The 20,848-nt window shown below is 56.6% G+C and overlaps 2 protein-coding genes across 2 annotated transcripts; one reads left to right on the top strand and one right to left on the bottom strand.

Moving 5' to 3' along the window:
• Positions 1–744: 744 nt before the first annotated feature.
• On the top strand, positions 745–17,301 carry NPAS1 (neuronal PAS domain protein 1). The gene is made up of 11 exons (XM_052656983.1): positions 745–845; positions 1,355–1,590; positions 9,369–9,442; positions 9,772–9,861; positions 11,780–11,954; positions 13,333–13,448; positions 13,628–13,785; positions 14,435–14,541; positions 14,967–15,114; positions 16,142–16,236; positions 16,838–17,301. Exons 1-11 carry the CDS (start codon positions 745–747, stop codon positions 17,299–17,301), a joined length of 1,764 nt encoding a protein of 587 aa, XP_052512943.1.
• Positions 17,302–17,524: 223 nt separating this feature from the next.
• On the bottom strand, positions 17,525–20,002 carry TMEM160 (transmembrane protein 160). Its single transcript, XM_052656988.1, has 3 exons — positions 19,777–20,002; positions 18,357–18,449; positions 17,525–17,871 (listed from the first exon to the last, which is right to left on the bottom strand). The coding sequence occupies exons 1-3, from the start codon at positions 19,982–19,984 to the stop codon at positions 17,606–17,608; spliced, it is 567 nt and encodes a 188-aa protein (XP_052512948.1). The 5' UTR covers positions 19,985–20,002; the 3' UTR covers positions 17,525–17,605.
• Between the last annotated feature and the right edge of the window lie 846 nt (positions 20,003–20,848).

Consider the following 20,848-nt stretch of genomic DNA (forward strand, 5'->3'; position numbering starts at 1 on the left):
CTACCTGGGGCTGAGGAGCTGGCCGCTGCATTGGGGGTCTTCAGGGAGGAAGTTGTGGTTGCGGAGATTTGGCGGCCCAGACACGTGGCATCACCCCCAGGGTTTGAGGGGTGGTCCCTGGGAAAAGCATCGGGTGGGGTCCCTAGTTTCTGCCTCCCCCCCGCCCCTATCTCTTTAACCGAGCCTGGGAAATAGGCGTACCGCAGATGCAAAAACCAGACTCCCGGGATGGGCTTGTGGTGGGAGCAGGTCCCCGGGGTAGAGGGCTCTGGGGGCTGGAGCCGGTCTTGCCTGGGCCCCGGCGAGGCGCCCGCCCCCCGCCCGGCTTTGGGCATGCTTGGCACGCAGCGCGCGGGCCGGTCGGATCCGTATGCGCGCCGCGTGCGCCTATTGGTATGCGGGAGCCGGCCCGGCGCGGGCGTGAGGCGGGCGCGCTGGCGGGCGGCGCGGGGGAGGCGGCGGCGGGGCACGTCCTCACCCTGAGTGAGCTTCGCCCGGAGCCCGGCACGGTGAGAGCTGCGGGCTGTGTAACCTGGCCTCCGGGTAGGAGAAACTGAGGCCACCTCCCGCGGCAGCTCCTCGCCGGGACCCTGCACCCAACCCCGCGGACCTTGGTTTGCCTACCAGTGTCCCACGCGCCCCCTCGGGCGCTGAGCGTTGCCTCCCGCTCCTTCCCGCTGCAGGAGACGCGGCTCTCGAGTCCCACAGGCCGCTCTGAGCCCGCCTGAGCGGGTCCCCACGGAGATGGCGGCCCCCTACCCCAGCGGTGGCGGGGGAGGTCGCGGCGGCAGCGTCCCTTGGGACTTTCTGCCGGGGTTCGTGGTCAAGGCCCCGCCGGGACCCTGGTGAGCAAAGCCCTGCCCCTCGGGCCGTGGCCCCGCCCCAAGGCGGGATCCGACGAGGATTCACATTCACCTTCGCCCCGCCCCTCGGGCCGTGGCCCCGCCCCAAGGCGGGATCCGAAGAGAATTCACACTCACCTTCCGCCCCGCCCCTCGGGCTAGACTTTCTTACCCGGAGTTGCTCTACCGAGGTTCCGCAACTCACCGCACACTGGGCGTTCGGTTCCTAGCCCCCTTTTTCGGGACTCCTACCCAACATTCTTACCGCTCCCCTCTCCTTCCTCCTCCCCCTCAGCCTTTACACCCCCAAGTCCTGCCCCACGGCTGGGCAGAGAAGTCACTCTCAGGCTCTGTCCCGACCTCCAGAGTGCTGAACCCACTTCCAACGTCCCGTACCCCCCGTTCCCGAGGCCCCCCACCCCCGGTTCCCGAGGCCCCCGCCCCCGAGGCCCCCGCCCCCGATTCCGGAGTGCCCGGCCCTCGCTGACGCTCCCTCCGCGCCGCCCGCCCAGCCTGCAGGCGCAGCGCAAGGAGAAGTCCCGTAACGCTGCGCGCTCGCGGCGCGGAAAGGAGAACCTGGAGTTCTTCGAGCTGGCCAAGCTACTCCCTCTGCCCGGAGCCATCTCCAGCCAGCTGGACAAGGCGTCCATCGTGCGCCTCAGCGTCACCTACCTCCGCCTGCGCCGCTTTGCCGCGCTCGGGGCGCCGCCCTGGGGGCTGCGGTCTTCGGGGCCGCCGGCGGGCCTAGGTGAGTGCGCATGCGCGGGGGCGGGGTCCTGGCGCGCTCGCGCAGGGCAGGGCACCCCGGGTCTGAGCTGCGAGCTAGCTGTGGCCAGTCTCCTCCACCCGAAAGGAAGGGAGTACAGAATTTGGAGTCAGACCTTTTGTGTGTTGCTATCAGACGGCTTCTGCTGTCCAAGCCTCAGTTTATTCATCTGTAAAATGGACTCACCAGGTAGGGACGGTTTCATGAATTCTGCCCTGGCCGTACCAGGGGTCATGCCACTAGTAAGGGCTATTATTTTTATTAGAGGAAATGATTCATGATTCTCACAAAGGAGACCCGCAGCTGCATGAGCGGGACAGAGAGGACCCAGCCCGGGCCTCCCATCCGCTAATGAGCAAGAAACACCCCGCACTCAGATCGGAGGGTCCCCAAAGAAAACACAAGGACTCTGGCGTCTGAATTCCCAGCCTGGGATGCGGGAGGGGGACGGGATAACATGGCAAGTAAGATGGCGAGCTTCAGTAAGACAGAGGTCCCTGTCCCCGCTTGGCCATTCCCCAGCATTGTGACCCCCGGGCAGGTCGCCTCACCTCTCTGTGCCTCATTTGTGAAATGGAAATCATGATGAAGCCCCTCCCCTCCCCAGGGCTGAGAAGAGAAAAAGGTCTACCAGGTAATAAAGACCCTAAACACACCTGGTTCAGAGTAAACAGCCAATGTGTAGCGATTACTGTTATCAGTGGTTGTTTAGTCGCTCAGTCGCGTCTGACTCTTTGCGACCCCATGGACTGTAGCCCACCAGGCTCCCTCTGTCCATTGAATTTCTCCAGGCAAGAATACTGGAGTGGGTTGCCATTTCCTTCTCCAGGGGATATTCCCGACCCGGAGATCGAACCGCGTCTCCTACATTGGCAAGCGGATTTTATTTTTTACCGCTGAGCCACCAGGGAAGCCTTTATCAATGGGTACCTGCAGGTTTATTGAGCGTCTGCTGTGTGCCTGCTACTGTTCTGAGCCCACTGGACCCAGCTGGAAACAAACTGAATAAAAGTGTCTGCCCTGGACAGGCTGACATCCTACTCCCCAAGACATGATAACGAAATACAGTCTATAATATGTTAAAATATAGAACATGTAAAACACAGATATATATAGATAGATATCTACTTTCATTATTATTCAGACTTCATTACACAGAAGTGTTACGTTATTGTTGTTACTTCGATTTATGTTTTATTGCTTTACTCTTATTACTAGAAGTGTGCGAATCGTGTTCTTCAGAGGCCTCAGGTAACAGGGACAGGGGACCCTAGGCAACTGCTCCCCCCCCCAAGATGGATTGTCCTTAGGGTGGGGTTGGAGGGGCTCCAGTTCCCCTCCTGCCCTGGTCTCGGGGGGGGAGGGGGGGAGAGAAAATAGCATTGATTAAGTTCGCAATAAATCACCATTTAAATTTAAATAATCCGGCTTCCCAGGCGGTAATTAGGCGAATTGACTGGCGCGGAGAGAATGCGGCATTAGCGCCGCTGATTACTGTCATTACCGCGAACAACATGTGCGCCGGCGGGGGATAAACATCTTGTCTATTGTCCCCAAGCCCCGGGGAGAGAAAGGGACGGGGGGGATGCTGAGAGCCCCGCCGGTGGCCGGACTCCCCCCTCCCCGCTTGCCGGGATGGGTCATTCGAGGGGGCAGACCACCGACCTTAGCAACCCCCTTGCCTGTAGGTGGGAAGGCGGGGCAGGGCAGTGTGCTGGGGAGGAGCTGCGTGGATTCCCCCCAGAATTAAGAAATGGAGGCATCTGTTCTCCCGGGGTCTTCAGCAAGAGGCCAAGAACCTGCCTCAACAGTTCAAAAGCACAATGTAGGCTCCCTAAAGGAGGGGGGACTCCCATGTTCTTCTCAAAAATACTAGTAATAATATATGCCGCAGACACTGGGTTGAGCACTGGATCCAAATTCACTTGCTTAATTCTCTCAGAAATCTTCAGAGGGAGGCAGTGTTTTGATCCCTGTTTTATAGAACTGGAAAACTGAGACCCAGAGAGGTGATGCTCTTTGCCCAAGGTCACACAGCCAACAAGGGACTCAGATGAGATTCAAACTCAAGTAGCCTGGCTCTGATGCCCACCTTCTCTATCACCATACTTGGCATATGTGTGGGTCTCCAGGTATGGGTTCTGGGTTGCTGGGCTTGGCCTCTCTCTGGGCCTCACACTACCATCTGTAAAATGGGATCATGAATGTTGAAGTCTAGTCTAGGGGCTCTAAGTCTGAAGAGAAGACAGCTTTGATCTATCAGTCATTCATTGTTATTGATTGAACTGTGCCAGGCAGTGTTCTAGGGACTGGGGACATCGCAGAGAACAGGAAAAAAGTTCCTGCCCTGGGAGGTGGGCTGCAAACCTGGTCCCCTGCCCTCTACCTCCCTAATGTCACCTTTCTACCTCTCTAATGACTTCAAGCCCTTGCCCCACGTTGGCTGACTTGCTGTTCAGAGAAGCTTGCTCCCACCCCAGGGCCTTTGCACCTGCTATGCTTCCACCAGGAACCCTCATTCCCTTTGAATGTGGGCTTTTCAGTCAGGCTTTTCCCAACCACACTATTAAAAATAAAAGGGACTTCTTTAGAGGTCCAGTGGCTAAGAGTCTGCACTCCCGTTGCAGGGGGCCTGGGTTCAATCCCTGGTCAGGGAACTAGATCCCACATGCTGCAACAAGTTCACATGTCACAGCTAAGAGCCGGTGAAGCCAAATAAAAATAACAACCCCCTGCTCCTGGCATGTCTTGTCTCCCTTTCTCCCTTTCCTGTCTTTTTTCTTTCCATAGTACTTATTGTTACCTGCTATTGCATATTTCTTATTTCTCTTGTTTATTTAATTTTTAAAAATATTTATTGATTTATTTGGCTGTGACAGTTTTTAGTTGCAGCATGTGGGATCTAGTTCCTTGACCAGGGATGGAACCCAGGCCCCCTGCATTGGGAGCTGGAGTCTTAGTTCCTGGACATCAGGGAAGTCCCTTCTCTTGTTTATTGTGTTTCTCCCCTACAACACCTTGTTTGCTGAGCCTAGAACAGACCCTGCACACAGTGAGGGATCACTAAATATTTGCTGGGCAGCTATGGAACTGGGTGGGGGCTTCCCCTGTGGTGCAGCGGTGGAGAATCCACCTGCCAGTACAGGAGACACAAGAGACGTGGGTTCAGTCCCTGGGTTGGGAAGATTCCCTGGAGGAGGAAATGGCAGCCCACTCCAAGTATTCTTGCCTGGAAATCCCAGGGACAGAGGAGCCTAGTGGGCTACAGTCCACGGGGTCACAAAGAGTCAGACGTGACTGAGTGACGGAGCAGTTAGAACTAGGTGTTGGGGGGATGCACATGTCAGGCGTGACCTCTCTAAGGAAGTGACCTTTGAGCTGAGACTGGGAGGAGGTGAGGGAGCGAGCTGAGGAAAGCCGGAAGGAGAGTGTTCCAGGCAGAGGCAACAGCAAGCAGTTGGGTGGGTGCAGGCCACAGCAGTGAGGTCAGGAGCTCCAGAGAGGAAGGGAGGAGTAAATGGAGGGGGAGTGGTCAGCGGGTCAGGGCCAGCTCCTGCAGGGCCTCTCGGGCCATGGCGAGGACTTTGGCGGCTACTTCGAGTGAGATGGGAGCCACAGAAGGGATGGACGTGAGGGAAAAAGCAGGGAGCCCAGTGAGCAGGCAAGCGAGGTGATCCAGCTGGACATGAGGCAGCTAGGCCAGGGTGGGGGCGGTGGGAGGAGAGGTGGTGGGATCCAGGAGATGCAGTGACCATCCAGCCTTGGGACTTACAGAACAGGGGTGTGGGTGTGAGGAAGGAGAGGGTCAAGGTGGACAGCAAGGTACCCCCCAGAAGGTGCCTGCAGTGGAGTTTATCCATAGAAATGCCTAGAAGAATAACCCAGACTCACCTACTGTATGGGCTTCCAAAGTGGCTCAGCGGTAAAGAATCCGCCTGCCAATGCAGGAGACACAAGAGACACGGGTTCGATCCCTGGATTGGGGAGATCCCTTGAAGAAGCAAATGGCAACACACTCTAGTATTCTTTCTGGGAAAATCCCATGGACAGAGGAGCCTGGCAGACTGCAGTCCATGAGGTCAAGAAGAGTGGGACACGACGGAGTGAGCAGCAGCAGCAGCTGGCTGTGCCAAGTGCATGCATGAACCCACCCAGCTCCAGCCCTAGACCCATTTCACAGGTGCAGCCAGGGAAAGCGCAGGCAGGAATGCACCTGCTCCAGCCCCTCAGGCTTGCTTCCAGGGAGCAAGGCACTCTGATGAAGGCAGGGGGGCTCCTTCTCCCAGACTGCGACAAGTTCCTGAAGTCCCACCCCTTCATCCCCACTAGTCTGGGACAGCAAAGCCCCCAGGGCAGTTGAGGATGGACTGTGGGGGCAGGACCCCTGGGTGAGGCCTTAGCTTCTCCCCTCGGCCCCTCAGCGCCCCCTCCGGTTTGGAGGGAAGATGACAACTGGGGCAGTTTTATTCCAGGGGAGGCTGACTTGATAGGAAACGCAGCAAATGTTTGTTGAAAGAGTGAATGATGGCTGAGGTTTGGACGTGAACAAGGAGCAGATCTGGGAGGGATAGGGGTTGAGGTATTTCTGGGAGAGAAGGGGGGCGGGGAGAAGGAGGAAGCGGGGAGTCGGTGGACTTGGGGCGGGGTGGGGCTAGGAGCCATAAGACCCCTCAAAGACCCTTCAGTCAGGGATGGGGAGAGACCCAGGGGACAGGATAGGGGAAGAGCGAGTGGCTGAGCCCTCCCCGCTACACGCACCCCCATCCCGACGTGCCCATTAACGCTGTTAATTGCAGCCGTTCAGTCTGACCTGGGCTGATCCTGTGAGAGGGAAAATGAAGGAATTAGCAAAAATGACAGGGGAAAATTGCGACAATTAGCAGCCGGCATTGTTCCCGCCTGTCACCCGGCTGGTTCCTGCTGCATCTCAGGGGAGGGGTCTCCATCACCACCACCACCCCTCAGCTATTGTCCCTGGAACTCCAGGGGCGGGTGGGGGGTGGAAAAAGGGTGTGAACAGCCTGAGGGTGTCGGGGGTCGCTCCTGGAGGGAGGAGGCGTGGCCAAGCTGGGGTGGAGCTTTGGGGGTTGCCTCCTGATGGGAGGGGGGGTGGCGTTCCGCCGCCTGGTGTTTTGATGGTCTGGAAATCACAATAGTAATCAGGCTATTAATACTGATCCGAGGTTGTTTCGGGAGCACCTGCTGCGTGCCCGCCCCTGGTAGGCCCTCTCTGTTCCCTAGGCGGAATGAATGCTCAACATCCCCTAACGGATCAGCCAGTCCTCTTAGCAAACCCATTTAACAGAGGAAGAAACTGAGGCACAGAGAAGTGAAGGCACTGGTCCCTGGGGAGGACAGTGACTGACACCAGACCTGGATCCTCAGGCCAGCAGGAGCCAGGTGCTTGGGGACCCTTGAGGTCACTGACTCCCCAATCCGGGCACAGGCCCCTTAGGGAGTCATTCTCTGCAAGGTCTGGCCTGGATGTCTGGAGTCCTCTGCTCTTGACTGTTGCGGGGATGGACGGCCTGTGTCTCTGCCTCCGTCTCCTTCACCATCTGTATCTTCCTGCCACTTTCCCCGTATGTCTCTCTGTGCATTTCTTTCCCTCCGTCCCTCCGTCTCTTTATTTTTATTTTTAAAATGTTCTGTGCTGGTGGTGGCCTGCGGGATCCTAGCTCCCCAACCAAGGATCGAACCCATGCTGCCTGCATTGGACATGGGCAGTCTTATCCACCGGACCTCAGGGGAGGTCCCTGTCCTTCCATCTCATCGAGTCTCTCTGTCTTTGTCTATCTCTGTCTCAATTTCTGTGGCTATATATTGCTCTATCTCTCTTTTTAAAAATTTTATTGGGGTAAAATGTATGTAACACGACATTCACCATTTTACAGTGTGCAGCCGCGCATCTATCTGGTTCATGTTCGTCACTCTCCTAGAGCCCTGTACGGTTCACAGTCTCTCCCAGCTTCTCCCGCCCCTCCCTCCAGCCCCTGGGGACCACCAATCTCCTTCTTGTCCCTGGATTTGCCTGTTCTGGATGTTTCATATAAATGGAATCCTACACTATGTAGCCTCATGTGTTCGGTTGCTTTCACTTAGCGTAATTGTTCTCAAAGTTGCTTTCTGCTCAGCGTGGATCGGGACTCCATTTGTTTTTATGGCCGAATGACATTCCACTGTATGAATTTAGCACGTTTTACTTATTCATTCAGCAGTTAGTAGACATTTGCGCTGTTTCCACCTTTTGGCTATTAGGAATAATGCTGCTATGAACATTCACATCCAAGTATTTGTTAGAGCACCTGTTTTCCATTCTTTGGGATATGTACCTAGGAGTGCAGTCGCTGGGTTATATGGTCATTCTTTGGGGAAGAAAAGGGCAACACACTCCAATATTCTTGCCTGGGAAATCCCATGGACAGAGGAGCCTGGAGGTCTACAGTCCGGGGTCGCAAAAGACTGAAATGACTGAGCAGCTAGCTAAACAACAAATAGTAATTCTATATTTAACTTATTGAGGAATCGCCCAACTACTTTTCCAGACTGGCTGAATCGTTTCCCATTACCACCAGCAACACACAGGGCTTCCGATTTCTCCACATCCTCGCCAACACTTCTTTTCTTTTTCTTTTTTTAAATTCTAGCCATCCTAGTGGGTGTGAAATGATCTCTCATTGTGGTTTTCATTTGCATTTTGCTAATGACTAATGATGCTGAACATCTTTTCAAGCGCTTATTGGCCGTTTGTGTACCGTTTTGGATGACTGTCTATTCAAATCCTTTACCCGATTTTTATTTTGGCTGTGCTGTGCAGCTTGAAGGATCTTAGTTCCTTGACCAGGCATTGAACCCAGACCCTCAGCAGTGAAAGCGCTGAGTCCAAACCACTAGACTACCAGGGAATTCCTCTTTGGCCCATTTTTTAAAATTTATTTTTATTATTAAAGGATAATTGCTTTACAGAATTTTGTTGTTTTCTGTCAAACCTCAACATGAATCAGCCATTGGTGTACATATATCCCCTCCCTTTTGAACCTCCCTCCCATCTCCCTTCCCATGCCACCCCTCTAGGTTGATACAGAGCCCCTGTTTGAGTTTCCTGATTTGGCCCATTTTTTAACTGGACACCTCATCCTTTTGTTGTTGAGTTGTGAAGTCCTCATCTCTTTCTCTATTCCTTTGTATCTCTGTCCATCTATTTGTATCTTTGTCTCTCAATGTCTCTCTGTGTCCCTATCTCTCTCTTTTTTTTTTCGGGTTCCTTTCTGCTGCATTCTCATCCTTCAGGTCTGAGCTCAAAGGCCCCTCCTTCAACAGGCCCTACCCCATTTTTCTTTATTTCATGCCACCTATTCACTTCTCCCTAGCAGTGGTCACGAATGATAGTTCTGTATTTGTTAGTTTCTTGCTCATTGATATCTGCCCTGACTTGGGTACCCTGTGAGGGCAGGGGTGGGTGTCCTGGTCACCTCCCACTCTGTCTCTAAGCACTGCCCAGTGAAGGGCAGATGCTCAGGGCGTTTGCTGGAGGACTGAATGGGTGAATGAATCCCTTTCTGTGTCTCCTGGTGTCTCTCTGTCTCTGTGTGTCTCAGTCTGCCCCTCCTCACACCCTGGGTCTCTCCCTGACAAGGCTCCCCAGTGCCTCAAGACTGGGGACGAGAGAGGGAGATATGTAGCCTGCTTCCCTGGGGGTCTTCCCAGAGGTCAGGGGTCAAACCAGCAGGCTCTAGCCTTACCCCTCACTCTCCCCCCAGCCCCAGGCCGCAGGGGTCCCGTGGCGCTGGTCTCCGAAGTCTTTGAGCAGCACCTGGGTGGACACATTCTGCAGGTGAGGCCCCTTCCCCGCCTGCTGCTCCTTGCTGCCACCTGGTGGCTGACTTGGGAGAAAGGCACTTTCCTCTCCAGCCTCAGCCCCGGGCCCGGGAGGAGCGGGGGTGGGGCGGGGGCGGGGGCGGGGGCGGGGGCGGGGGGGGGTGCCGGCAGCCCAGAACTGGGAGGCAGGCTGCTGGGGCTCCCCTTTCTTCCTCCTCCTCCCTAGGGCCGCTGAAACTCTTTACCCCTGATTAACCCATCGCAAGCAGAGATCCAGATTTTAGAACCTCTTGTAGATGCCGTGTCCTCCTCTCCCCACGCCCCGCCCCTCTCTCCCCACTCTAGTCCCTGGATGGCTTCGTGTTTGCCTTGAACCAGGAAGGGAAGTTCCTCTACATCTCAGAGACAGTCTCCATTTATCTGGGTCTCTCACAGGTAAGGGGCCCGCAGCAGGCTGCCTGGCCCAGCTCAGCTGCCATCTCCCTTGCCCACCCTCCTCTCTCCTGGCCTCACCAAACCAGCATGAAAAAAAAAAAAAAGGATGGGCTCCTAGGGTCCCAAAGTGTGTTCCTTGGGACCCAACATGACACCAAATGCAGAGGAGAGTTTTTAAAGTAGTAGGTTGATTTGAAGAAAGCAAATCAGCAGAAAGCTAAGTTTGCCTGTGAGTGGTCACCATATGCACTGATATTTACCAAAACGTGTTTCTTCTCAACGCTTTTAACACCTAACTTTATTTACGTATCTATTTTTGGCCGTGCTGGGTCTTCTCGTCTGGGCTTTCCCCTAGTTGTGGGGAGCGGGGCTTACTCTCTAGTCGTGCGCACGGGCTTCATGGCGGTTGTTTTCCTTGTTGTGGAGCAGAGGGTCTAGGACGTGTGGAGCTCAGTAGCTGTGATCCTCAGGCTGTAGAGCCTAGGCTCAATAGTTGTGGTGAACCTGTGGTGAATAGGACAGGTTGTGGCGCACAGGCTTACCTGCTTTGCAGCATGTAGGATCTTCCTGGACCGGGGATCGAACCTGAGTCTCTTGCATTGGCAGGCAGATTCTTTACCACTGAGCCACGAGGGAAGCCCTATTCTTAACACTTGTAAAGGATTCCAGCCATTCGTATTGGGAGGACTCGGGTTTTGCCAGCTTGGAGGATTTTGGGGGGCATCTTAGTTGACTGGTTTGCATTTTGCCTTGATTTCAACCCACTGTTTCTGCTCCAGCTCCTGAAGCCGGTGTCTGAGAGGGAAAGGAGGGCAAAGAGAAGTCCAAAGTCCCCATCCCTGGAGTCCTGGCTCCTTGCGGCATCTTAGGTCTTGCCAATCCAATCAATGCATTGTTGCTGACTTTTAGCATTTTTACAGAGATTTTGACAAATGGCAAATTTAGAAAATTCAGTGCATTGGTTTTTGGCATTTGTGAGCAGCTCTCCAGTGAGTTGTTGGAGGGAGGTTCCTGGAAGAGGAAGACCTTGAACGGGGAATATGGACAAGCGGAAGGGAAGGATACGAGTGGAGGGAAGGCTGGAAGCTTGTGTGTGGGGGAGCTTAATGAGAATAGAGGGAAGCATGTGACCCCCAAACCCAGGGACAGTAGGAGCATGGGAGGTTTCTGAGCAGAGGAGGGCCATGGTCCGAGCAGTACCTTATGGAGGGGTATGTGTGTGAGGACTGAAGGAAAGAAAACCAGGGAGGACTCTTGGGAGGAACACACAGGGAGACGGTGGCTGCCGGCTCTGGGACCGTGTGGAGATGAGGGGACCGCTTCGAGAAATCTGAGGGTTGAACTGAATGTAAAAATCTAATTTAAAGGTTCTAACACTTTAAAGAGTTTGAAAGCCATTCCACTGCTTGTGTCCTGATTTCCATTCCTGCTGGGACATCCTGTGAGTCATTTCAGGGCGCAGTTGTTTGCTGTATGGGGATGAGAGTGAGTAAGCAGGAACTGGGTAAACAGAGGCTACGACACCCCCGTTCCAAACCCCTCCCCCAGCTTCTTTTATTTTATTTTATTTGGTTGCACTGGGTCTTAGCTGTGGCACGTGGGATCTAGTTCCCTGACCGGGGAATGAACCTGGGTGCCCCGCATTGGGCACGCAGTCTCAGCTACTGGACAACCGGGGAAGTCCGCTCCCCCCAGCTTCTTCATAGCGGAGGTAGGGGCAGAAAATCCGTAATAATCTCTGGGTTTGAAGTGAGAGGGCACGGGAAGAGCCTAAGTTTATGTTCTCCTTTTAAAAAGTTTAAGTAATTTTTATTTTTCTAATGAAAACACAAGACTGGCGTGAGACACCTGCTTGTCAGGCGGGCTAGCGACGGCGCTCCCCTCACCGGTCCCCTGCACTCCCCGCCTTCGCCGGCAGGTGGAGCTGACGGGCAGCAGCGTCTTCGACTACATCCATCCTGGGGACCACTCCGAGGTGCTGGAGCAACTGGGGCTGCGGGCCCCGACCCCCGGACCCCCCACCCCGCCTTCCGTCCCCTCCTCTTCCTCCTCCTCCTCATCTTCCTCTTCGCTTGCGGATACGCCTGAGATCGGTAATTCCTAGGGCCCCCCAAAAAAGAGGGCTGAGGGACACTGGGTACGTCTGCAAATATGTCTTCTTTAAACAAAAACACTCTTGTTAAGAGTTGTGCAAAGCAAGTTTTTGTAGAATGAGTCAGAGTCTAAATTGAAGCAGTGAGACGTGGCTCCCTAAAATTACCTAAGCTCCCTAAGCATGCCTGAATCCCCAAGATTGGAGGTTTACAAAGACCCCCTCTGACTGCAGAGTGGAGGCGGGTGCCTGTGGGTTGTTATTATTATTTACAATGCGTGCTTATTGGGCATTTACACGTGCCTTGCCCTTAAGGACATAATTTTATTAAATCCCAACCACAAATTCATGAAGCAGAAACTGATGATCTCCATGTTACAAAGGAGGAACCTGGGGCACAGAGAGGTTGAGTTAAGTGTCCCAGGTCACACAGATGTAAGTGGTTGAGCTGGACTCTGGCCCAGGTTTGTCTGACTGCAGAGTCTGTGCTTCTAACCCTTCTCTCCAGTGGAAGATTCCACTCCATGTTGGGGAGGGAAGAGTGTTGGAGACTACCCTGCAAGTTTCTTTTAGCTCTGAGATATTGGGGGACTGAGGTTGTCTTTCTCATGAATAGGCTTCTCTTGTGTGGCGTTTGCTTTAAAGGAAAATCATGTGAACTATCAGCAGTGCTTGCAAGCTTGGGAGATGTTTGTGACACGTGTGGGACTGTTGGCAAGCGTGATTATATTTACACCTGAGTTTGAGGCCCAGACAGGGTTATCTGGGTGTGAGCCTATTTATAAGACTGCTTCACGGGGTTTATAGAATAATCTGTATTTGTGAGGCTTATTTGTTCCGATAGCCGGAACCCCACTCTGTGCTTAGCCCTTTGTTGGGTAGGGCTGGAGACAGAGCAGTGGCTAGAGCCCCAGCCCCACCCTCCCGAGGCTCACAGTCCAGTGGAGGAGACTGAACGGTCCCCAGGCAGTGATGACCCAGAGTGGGCAGGGCTGGGGTAGGAGAGACCCCAGAGGGGCAGCTGACCCAGCCTGGGGGTCAGGGAGGACTTCCGGGAGGCGAAGATGTCTGAACTGAGACCTGGAGGTTGTGGCTAGAGATGATGTCATTAGAAAGCAGTGCTTGCCAGTCTTAGGCCATGGTGAGGAGCTGGGCTTTCTCCCAAGGGTACTAGGGAGCCATGGCAGGCTCAGAGCAGAAGTATAGGGTCAGATCCGAGCTTTAGAAAGAGGGGGCTGACTGCCGGTGAGGAGGGGAGCTTAGTATATGGATACGGTGTCACAGTGATTGTGGTCATGACCCTCTGTCTGCAGAGGGCGGGGGTGGCCTGTGTGTGTCCGCTTCCGGACCCCATAACCTTCCTTCACGCTCCGCCCCAGAGGCTAGCCCCACCGAGGTATCTCCGTCCTCCCGGGTCCAGGAGCGCTCCTTCTTCATCCGCATGAAATCCACTCTCACCAAGAGGGGGCTGCATGTCAAGGCTTCGGGGTACAAGGTGGGTGTGAGCACTCCGCGCCCAGCGTCTGTCTCCCGCGTCCCCTACCCCACCCTGTGTTCCTGCCAGCTATTTCCCAGGGCCCCAGGGCCTGGGGACAACGGTCAGAGCCAGGCTCTGTGGCCAGGTTGTGGTCCCCGCGCCCCATGGGCCCCGCCTTGCCCCCGCCTCCGACACAGGTCATCCACGTGACCGGCCGCCTTCGGGCCCGCGCCCTGGGCCTCGTGGCCCTTGGCCACACGTTGCCGCCAGCTCCACTGGCTGAGCTGCCGCTGCACGGACACATGATCGTCTTCCGACTCAGCCTGGGTCTCACCATCCTTGCTTGTGAGAGCAGGTACCGGGGTTGGGGTCAGAGGTGGGCCGATGGGGGCGCACGGGAGAGGGAGGTGGGCGGGGAGTCAGAGAGGCCAGGGGTCAGGAGGCTGCGGCCCTGGAGAGACGCGGGAAGCGAGAAAGCGGAGGAGTGAAGGCGGGGCCTGCGGGGATGGGGCGGGGCCTACGGGGACGAAGCGGGGGCCTTGGGGCGGGGCTTGTGGGGTGGAGGCGGGGCCGTGTTCTGTTCCCAGGCCAAGTCCTCCCTTCGCGGAACCCTCCTGCAGAACTCGGCTGTTCTTGATCCTATTTCTTTCTGCCTCACTGGTCTCTCATCCATTGGTCTCTCATCCACTTTGTTTCCCGCACCAGGCAGTGAGAGGGAAATTATCAATAGCGAAATCGTTTCCACAATTCAGGGGCCCCTGGAGTGCCCGGGGCCAACCGACACCCAGGAATGCCATCTGCTCGAATGCCCATAGCCACCCTAGACAGGGACACTATTATTTTAAATATTTTCCCGCCCATTTTAAGGGGGGAAAACTAAGCCTGGAGCAGTGCAGAGCCAGGGTTGGGGCGCTGAGTGACTCCGGAACCGACCCTGCCCCCTTCTCCCCATCGCATGGTCACGGACCCCTTCTCCCCAGCTCTCTGTTGGTCCCTGCCCTCAGGGTCAGCGACCACATGGACCTGGGGCCCTCAGAGCTAGTGGGCCGCAGCTGCTACCAGTTTGTCCATGGACAGGATGCAACCAGGATCCGCCAAAGCCACCTGGACCGTGAGAACCCCTCACCCTAGACCTGAGCACCCCGCCGCCCTGCTCCCTGGAAGTCCTTCTTTGAGGCTGACCATGGTCTCTCCTGCTGCCAGCTCATCACAGGACGAGCAGCAAGGGAGTCGTCCCTGAGCAAAGTCTCAGGAATTGGGCGGGGGGTGGGATTTACAGGGACTGGGGTCTCTCTGACCCAGCCTTCAAACTCCAGGGGCCTCGATGCCAGATTCTCTCTGTCTTTCTGACTTGGGTTCTCTCTGTCCCCTCTCTGTGCTCTGCCTTTCTCTTTTCCCCACCATCTCACCCTTCCTGTTTCCCTGTCACCCGCCCCCTCTCTGCCCCTGTCTCCCTGTCCACCTGTCTCTCTCTCTCTGTCCATCCCATCCCACCCCATCCCTTCCGGTCTCTCCTGGTCCCTTGGCTGGGCCCAGTGCTGGACAAGGGCCAGGTGATGACCGGTTACTACCGTTGGCTGCAGCGCGCCGGGGGCTTCGTGTGGCTGCAGTCCGTGGCCACTGTGGCTGTGAGTGGGAAGAGCCCTGGAGAGCGCCACGTGCTCTGGGTCAGCTATGTGCTCAGGTGAGGGTTGCCTGGCCCCTCTCCCCATGAGCTCAGAACTCCTTCCAGAAGATTCTGTCAGCTCTTCCCACCTTTGGGTGGGAGCTCTCAGGGAGGGTTGCTAGACAAGTCTAGGGGGGTGAGGCAGTAAAAACATGAAGGGGAATGGAGTCCAGCGAGAGTGAAGGCCTGGAGAAGAGACCTTGGTTGCAGGAGGCAGAGAGGAAGTGATGGTCTCTTCTAGGGAGAAACAGAGATGCCAAGTGGCCTCAGGCCTAGGTGGATTCTGGGACACTGGGGGGCCATGGCAGGCAAATCCAGGAGAGGGCCAGAACAACTGATGGAAAGAAACTAGAGGTGGGGAGGACATTCCGGGCCGAGCGCAGATAAGGCCCAGAGTCCCGGCTGACCCAGCTGAGGAACCAAAGGGGGCGAGTGCTCTGGGCTGGAGTAGAGTCCCCAGAAACAAAGCTGAGGATGGTGGTGGGGCACTGGGGAGCTGGGAAAGGGTTTAGAGCTGGAGGCAGTCACAGTCAAATCGGCTTTGTGAAAGGACCCTCTGCCTGCCACGAAGATGGAGGTCTGTCTGTAGGACAAGATGGGCTGGGAGCCTAGGGACAGGGAGATGCCAGGCAGCACGGGTGGAGGGGGGTGGTGGCCACCAGGCCATCTCTGGCTTCGCAGGGCCTGGGCCTGGGTCTCTGGGAGGAGCAGCAGGTTTGGAAGGAGGATGCTGAGGTCAGATGAGCATGCGGTGCCCAAGGGGATACTTAGGGTGACATCCAGGCTTCCACCGGCTGCAGAGGTTTGGCCTCAGGAGACAGGGCCAAGCTGGTCTAAACACCAACTTGGAATCTGGGGTCCAAAAATGAGGCCTAAGTGCCTCGGGTCGGGGGGAGTCCCCAGTCACTGCAGTGGGGGTAAGTGCCTGCTCTCAGAGGGGAAGGGGAAGTCTCTACTCAAAAGACTTGTGGGCAGGAGGAAGGCTCTCTTCCCCAGAGGCCGGGTGGCCTGGGCCCCTAGCTCCCAATTTCATGTCTTGTCCCAGCCAAGCCGAGGGGGAGGAGACACCTCTGGACGCCTTCCAGCTTCCAGCCAGTGTGGCCCATGAGGACGCGTCCAGCCCGGAGCCAGAGCCCACAGGTGAGCCCCACCTCCCAGCCCAGCCCCTGGGAGGCCCTGAGCGGCCTCTGGGACCTGTGCTGTCCAGTGTGGAGGTTATTTACAGTAAAAGTACTGTTCAAATTCCAGGAGTTCCCTGGAGTTCCAGGAGTTAGGACTCTCGGGCCTAGGTGTAATACCCGCTTGGTGAACCCCACAGGCCACGCAGTGTGGCACAAAATCATCACAAATAGTTTCAGTTCCATTTCCTTAGTCGTACTCCCCACATTTGAAGAGCTCAGTAGCCATAGGTGGCCAGTGCAGATATGGAGCACGTTCATCCTCATGGGAGGTCCTGTTGGATGGCCTGGGTCCAGACCGGGGCCTCTGGGGCCTGGTCACACTTTGTGGTGGGGGCCAGCCTGCCCCGCTGTACGGTACTTAGCAGCATCCCTGACATCCAACCCCTCGGATCCAGGTACATCCTCCTCCCCAGCTGGGACGACCAAAAATGCCTCTAGACAAAACTGCCCCAGCGGAGACCCACGGGTCTGGACCATGGAGCGGGGCCCCATTCTACAGATGGGAAGGCTGAGGGCTGGGGATGAGTAGGACTGCATCCTTCCGAATCTTCCTCTTGCAGAGCCAGAGCCTCCAGTGGAAGGAAAGCGGGCCGCCCCCCCGGAGGAGGACGAGGCCCCCCAGCCCCAGGGCAAACCCATCAAAGTGGAGCCCGCCCCCGGGGAGACAGAAGACCCAGAGGACAGTGAGGACGAGGAGCCGTCGGGCCACCTGGCCCCAACGAGGCCCGAGTTCACGTCCGTTATCCGGGCGGGGGCCCTGAAGCAGGACTTGGTGGGGCCGTGGGGCCTGGCGCCTCCTGGGGACCCCCCGCCTTCCCTCCTGCACACTGGCTTCCTGCCCCCAGTCCTGCGGGGCCTGTGCACGCCGGGCACCATCCGCTACGGCCCTGCCGAGCTGGGCCTGGCGTACCCACACCTGCAGAGGCTGGGCCCAGGCCCCGCCCTCCCGGAGGCCTTCTATCCCGCCCTGGGCCTGCCCTACCCGGGGGCCCTGGGCACCAGGGTGCAGCGGAAGGGGGACTGAGGACTGGGACAGCCCTCCACGTGGCTGGACCGGGAGGACGGGTGGGGACCCCAAGGGGACAGGGGGCAGGGCTCTCGGCCCCCGTGAATTAAACACCTGCTCCCACACTGTGGCCATGGAGCTCCTCTTCTCTCCTTCCTCCTTAATTATCTCCACATGTCCCCACCCGCCCCTCCCCTCCCCCTTGGCTCAGCATCCCTGCCAAAGAAACCACCACTCGGAATCTGGAGCACGGGAAGGGTCAGGTTTTAATGTCCCGGTCCTCCGGGCCGGGCTGGCTAGCGCCCGGCCGGTTCCCTGTGGCTCACTCGGGTGGAGGCCGGCCCGCCTCATCAGGCCCGTCAGCCGCTGCGGTTCCGTCATCCTCGGGTACCAGTTCTACATCCAGCTCCAGCTGGCCCATGTAGAGGCCGACGGCACAAGCCCAGAGCAGGCCGGCGGCCAGCACAGCCCCCACGCCCGCAGCCGCGCCCCCCACCGAGAGCTGCATGGGCCCCCGCAGCGCCGCCAGGCCCACCACGTAGGAGGCGCCGCCCCACACCACGCATAGGCCGCCTAGCAGGAAGAAGCCTGTGGGACAGAGAGGGGGACAGGGTCAGGGAGCCCGATCCTGGGGACCCAGGTGGGTTGGGGGCCAGAGGTGGCGTTAGAAAGGGAATGGGGCACACTCAAGGGCAGGGTGAGGGACGGTACAGAGCCAAGGTTGGGGACATGAGAGGGAATCAGAGGGGGTGGCTAGGGCTTGGAGGGGGGAGGCCTGTCTGAGAGCAAAGATAAGATGGGAGTGGGGGCAGCATGAAGGGCTGAGACAGGGACCCGCATCTTTGCTGAGAAGTCAGATTGGAAAGGGCACGGACCCACAGCCCTGCCCTGAGCCACCCGATCTGGTGGGTCCGGTGCCCATGATGTAGCGATGAGGTGGGGAGAAGGAGGACACTCACAAATGAAGGAGGCGCTTCTGGTGGGGGAAGCAGGAGGGGTTCATTTACTACAGGGGGTGACTGGGTGGGGCAGGACACAGTCTAACTTGCAGGGTGCGGGGAGTCTACACTCACCATAGGCGGCCTCCCGGCCCATGTCACTCTGCATGAAGGAGATGACCCCGATGCCCGATGCCAGGAGGCCATTGCGGAACCATGAGAGGAAGGCTGGGGGTGGCGGCAGGGCAGAAAAGTCAGCATCAGCCCAAACCCTGCCCCCAACCCCCTAGCCCAGATAGTCCACTGAGGGGTGCCTCTTCATCCGACCACCCTGTGCGGCCCTAAATCCCCACGTTGTCCGGGCAGCCCACCTACCAAAGTCTATCTGCCCAAAACCCTCTCATGACTCCACCTCCGAGTCCCTCCCCACCCCAAACTTTGCAACACCAAAGATGCAAGACATGAGTTGAGGAGAATTTAGGATCAAAATTGCAGAACCTGTATCTGAGGATCTGATGCTGGGAAACATTGAGGGCAGGAGGAGAAGGGGGTGACAGAGGATGAGATGGTTGGATTGTATCACTGACTCAAAGGACATGAGTTTGAGCAAGCTTGGGGAGACGGTGAAGGACAGGGAAGCCTGGCCAGCTGGCAGTCCCATGGGGTCGCAAAGAGTCAGACATGATTGAGCGACTGAACAACAAATCTGAGAACAGAAAGATCCCAAGAGGTCATCTGGGCCAGCGTCGTTGCCACACGTGTATCCCCATGGGCTCGCCCCGCCCCACTTCTTTCTCAGATCCCCCAACAAATTGTTACCCCCCTACTTTCCCAGGCCTCTCTCCAGCCTCCCCTTCAGCTTTCTGAAACCTCACTGCTAGTGGGTATGCTCCTCCTCCTCCTCGATGTCATTCACATCCATTCAAGTCCCTGGTGTGTCACTAGCCAGGACTGGTCGGGTTACAATCCCACCACCCCTATCCCATCCTGTACCTATAAGACCTCCTCTCCAATCAGCACCGCCAATGCCCACGTGAAGCCCCGCCCCCTACAACCAGGCACCACGCCCTCCAATCAGTCGAGAGGTTTTCTTCTATTGGTTGTTCCCTCTTCCAATCCGGAACTTCCCTCCTTTTCTGTGGGGCTCTACGCTCCCGCCTTATGCAGAGTGGTCCCCTAACCTGAACTGGCCCCTCCAACCAGGCCCCCTCTTGCATTCAATTCCCCCGCCCAAAGCCCTCTTTGGAAGCCTCTCCCATCTAGACAGCGCAGTTGGATAAGGCTCCCTGTCCTGGCCCGACGAACCTCTCCAATTCCTACTGCACCCCACAAACCAGACCCACCGTCCCATCCGCAAGCCCTTCTCTTGTGCGCACAGACTGCGCTCCTACGGCCAGCCACTTCCCTGCGTTTACACGGAAGCCCTTCTCCCTTCTAAGCTCGGGCCCCGTTTCCAGTAGAAATCCCACCCCCATCCTCCACTCGTGCGCGCGTGCAGGTTGGCTAGGCGGAACCCCGTCTCCCATCCAGGCTGACCCCAGCTCCAGCCCCAGACCTGTCTCATGAGCCTTCCGGAGGAGCCAGGCGTCTGCGCGGTCCAGCTCGGACACGGGCGGCGGCGAAGCCCCAGCGCGGGGGCCGTGGCCAGGGGCAAAGGACCCCCGGGCGCCCCCACTCCGGGGCCGCGGAGGCGGCAGCAGAGCCCCCCGGAAGCGGAGTCGGGCAAGGCGGGCGGCCGGAGCCCACCACCAGCCGCCTCCCATGGTTCGCACTACGGCCGCCGAGGCCCGCCCCGCCCCATGGGCCGCCCGTAGGCTGAAGTACACGTCACTCAGGCTTAGCCGCTTACCTATTGGTTATCCGTGCGCCACTCAGGACCAGGGCGCACTGTCCACTGGTCGAAATGGTGGTGATCCCTCCTCTGTCATCTGTGCCGGTATTGTGCGTCCCACCTTGCTTCGGGGATTGGACTGCGAATCCCAGCGTTCATTGCATCGGGGGAAGGCCTGTCTTCAGAAGTTGGAGGCGCAATGTCTGTCGGGACTTGTAGTTTTTACTAATAACAATTTTAACGACCAAAAAAATCAAAACTCGTGGTACTTAATGTAGAACGTTTGCAAAATCTCGAAGACTCCAAAGGAGAAAGTAAAGTTCATCACTGATCCCACCAATGAGCGGTTACTGGTAATATTTTGTTGTATTCCTATACCGTCTTTTTTCTACACGGGTGTAAAAGATTGCCGTTTGACAACTTAATTTTTTTCATGTAACAGTCAATAATGAACACTGACCAGTGGCACTGAATATTTTCCCACGGCATAACTTTTTTAATTTAAAAATATTATTTATTTTGAACACGTTACAAGATGCAGGTTACAAAGTGCATCTAATGGAAAGAAACACACAGAACCTCCGTGGGGATCTAGCGGTTAAGAATCCGCGCTGCAATGCAGGGGACGCAGGCTCGATCCCTGGTCAGGGAATGAGATCCCATATGCCATAATTAGGACCTCTTGCAGCCAAGTAAATTTAAATGATCTTCACATTTTGTATATAGTCACTTCACCCCAATGATCTTCACATTTTGTATATAGTCACTCCTCACATCGAATCAGGACTGGTCTGTG

This window comes from Budorcas taxicolor, chromosome 18 (assembly GCF_023091745.1).
Source record: "Budorcas taxicolor isolate Tak-1 chromosome 18, Takin1.1, whole genome shotgun sequence".
NCBI classification, from domain to species: Eukaryota; Metazoa; Chordata; class Mammalia; order Artiodactyla; family Bovidae; genus Budorcas; species Budorcas taxicolor.

Coding starts and splice junctions, on each gene's coding strand:
- NPAS1 (XM_052656983.1), top strand. CDS start 745: ATGGCGGCCCCCTACCCCAGCGGTGGCGGGGGAGGTCGCGGCGGCAGC. Junction 14,542..14,966: donor CCGCCAAAGCCACCTGGACC/GTGAGAACCCCT, acceptor GGCTGGGCCCAG/TGCTGGACAAGGGCCAGGTG. Junction 16,237..16,837: donor CCCGGAGCCAGAGCCCACAG/GTGAGCCCCACC, acceptor TTCCTCTTGCAG/AGCCAGAGCCTCCAGTGGAA.
- TMEM160 (XM_052656988.1), bottom strand. CDS start 19,984: ATGGGAGGCGGCTGGTGGTGGGCTCCGGCCGCCCGCCTTGCCCGACTC. Junction 18,450..19,776: donor CCGGAAGGCTCATGAGACAG/GTCTGGGGCTGG, acceptor CGCCACCCCCAG/CCTTCCTCTCATGGTTCCGC. Junction 17,872..18,356: donor GGGCCGGGAGGCCGCCTATG/GTGAGTGTAGAC, acceptor TCTGTCCCACAG/GCTTCTTCCTGCTAGGCGGC.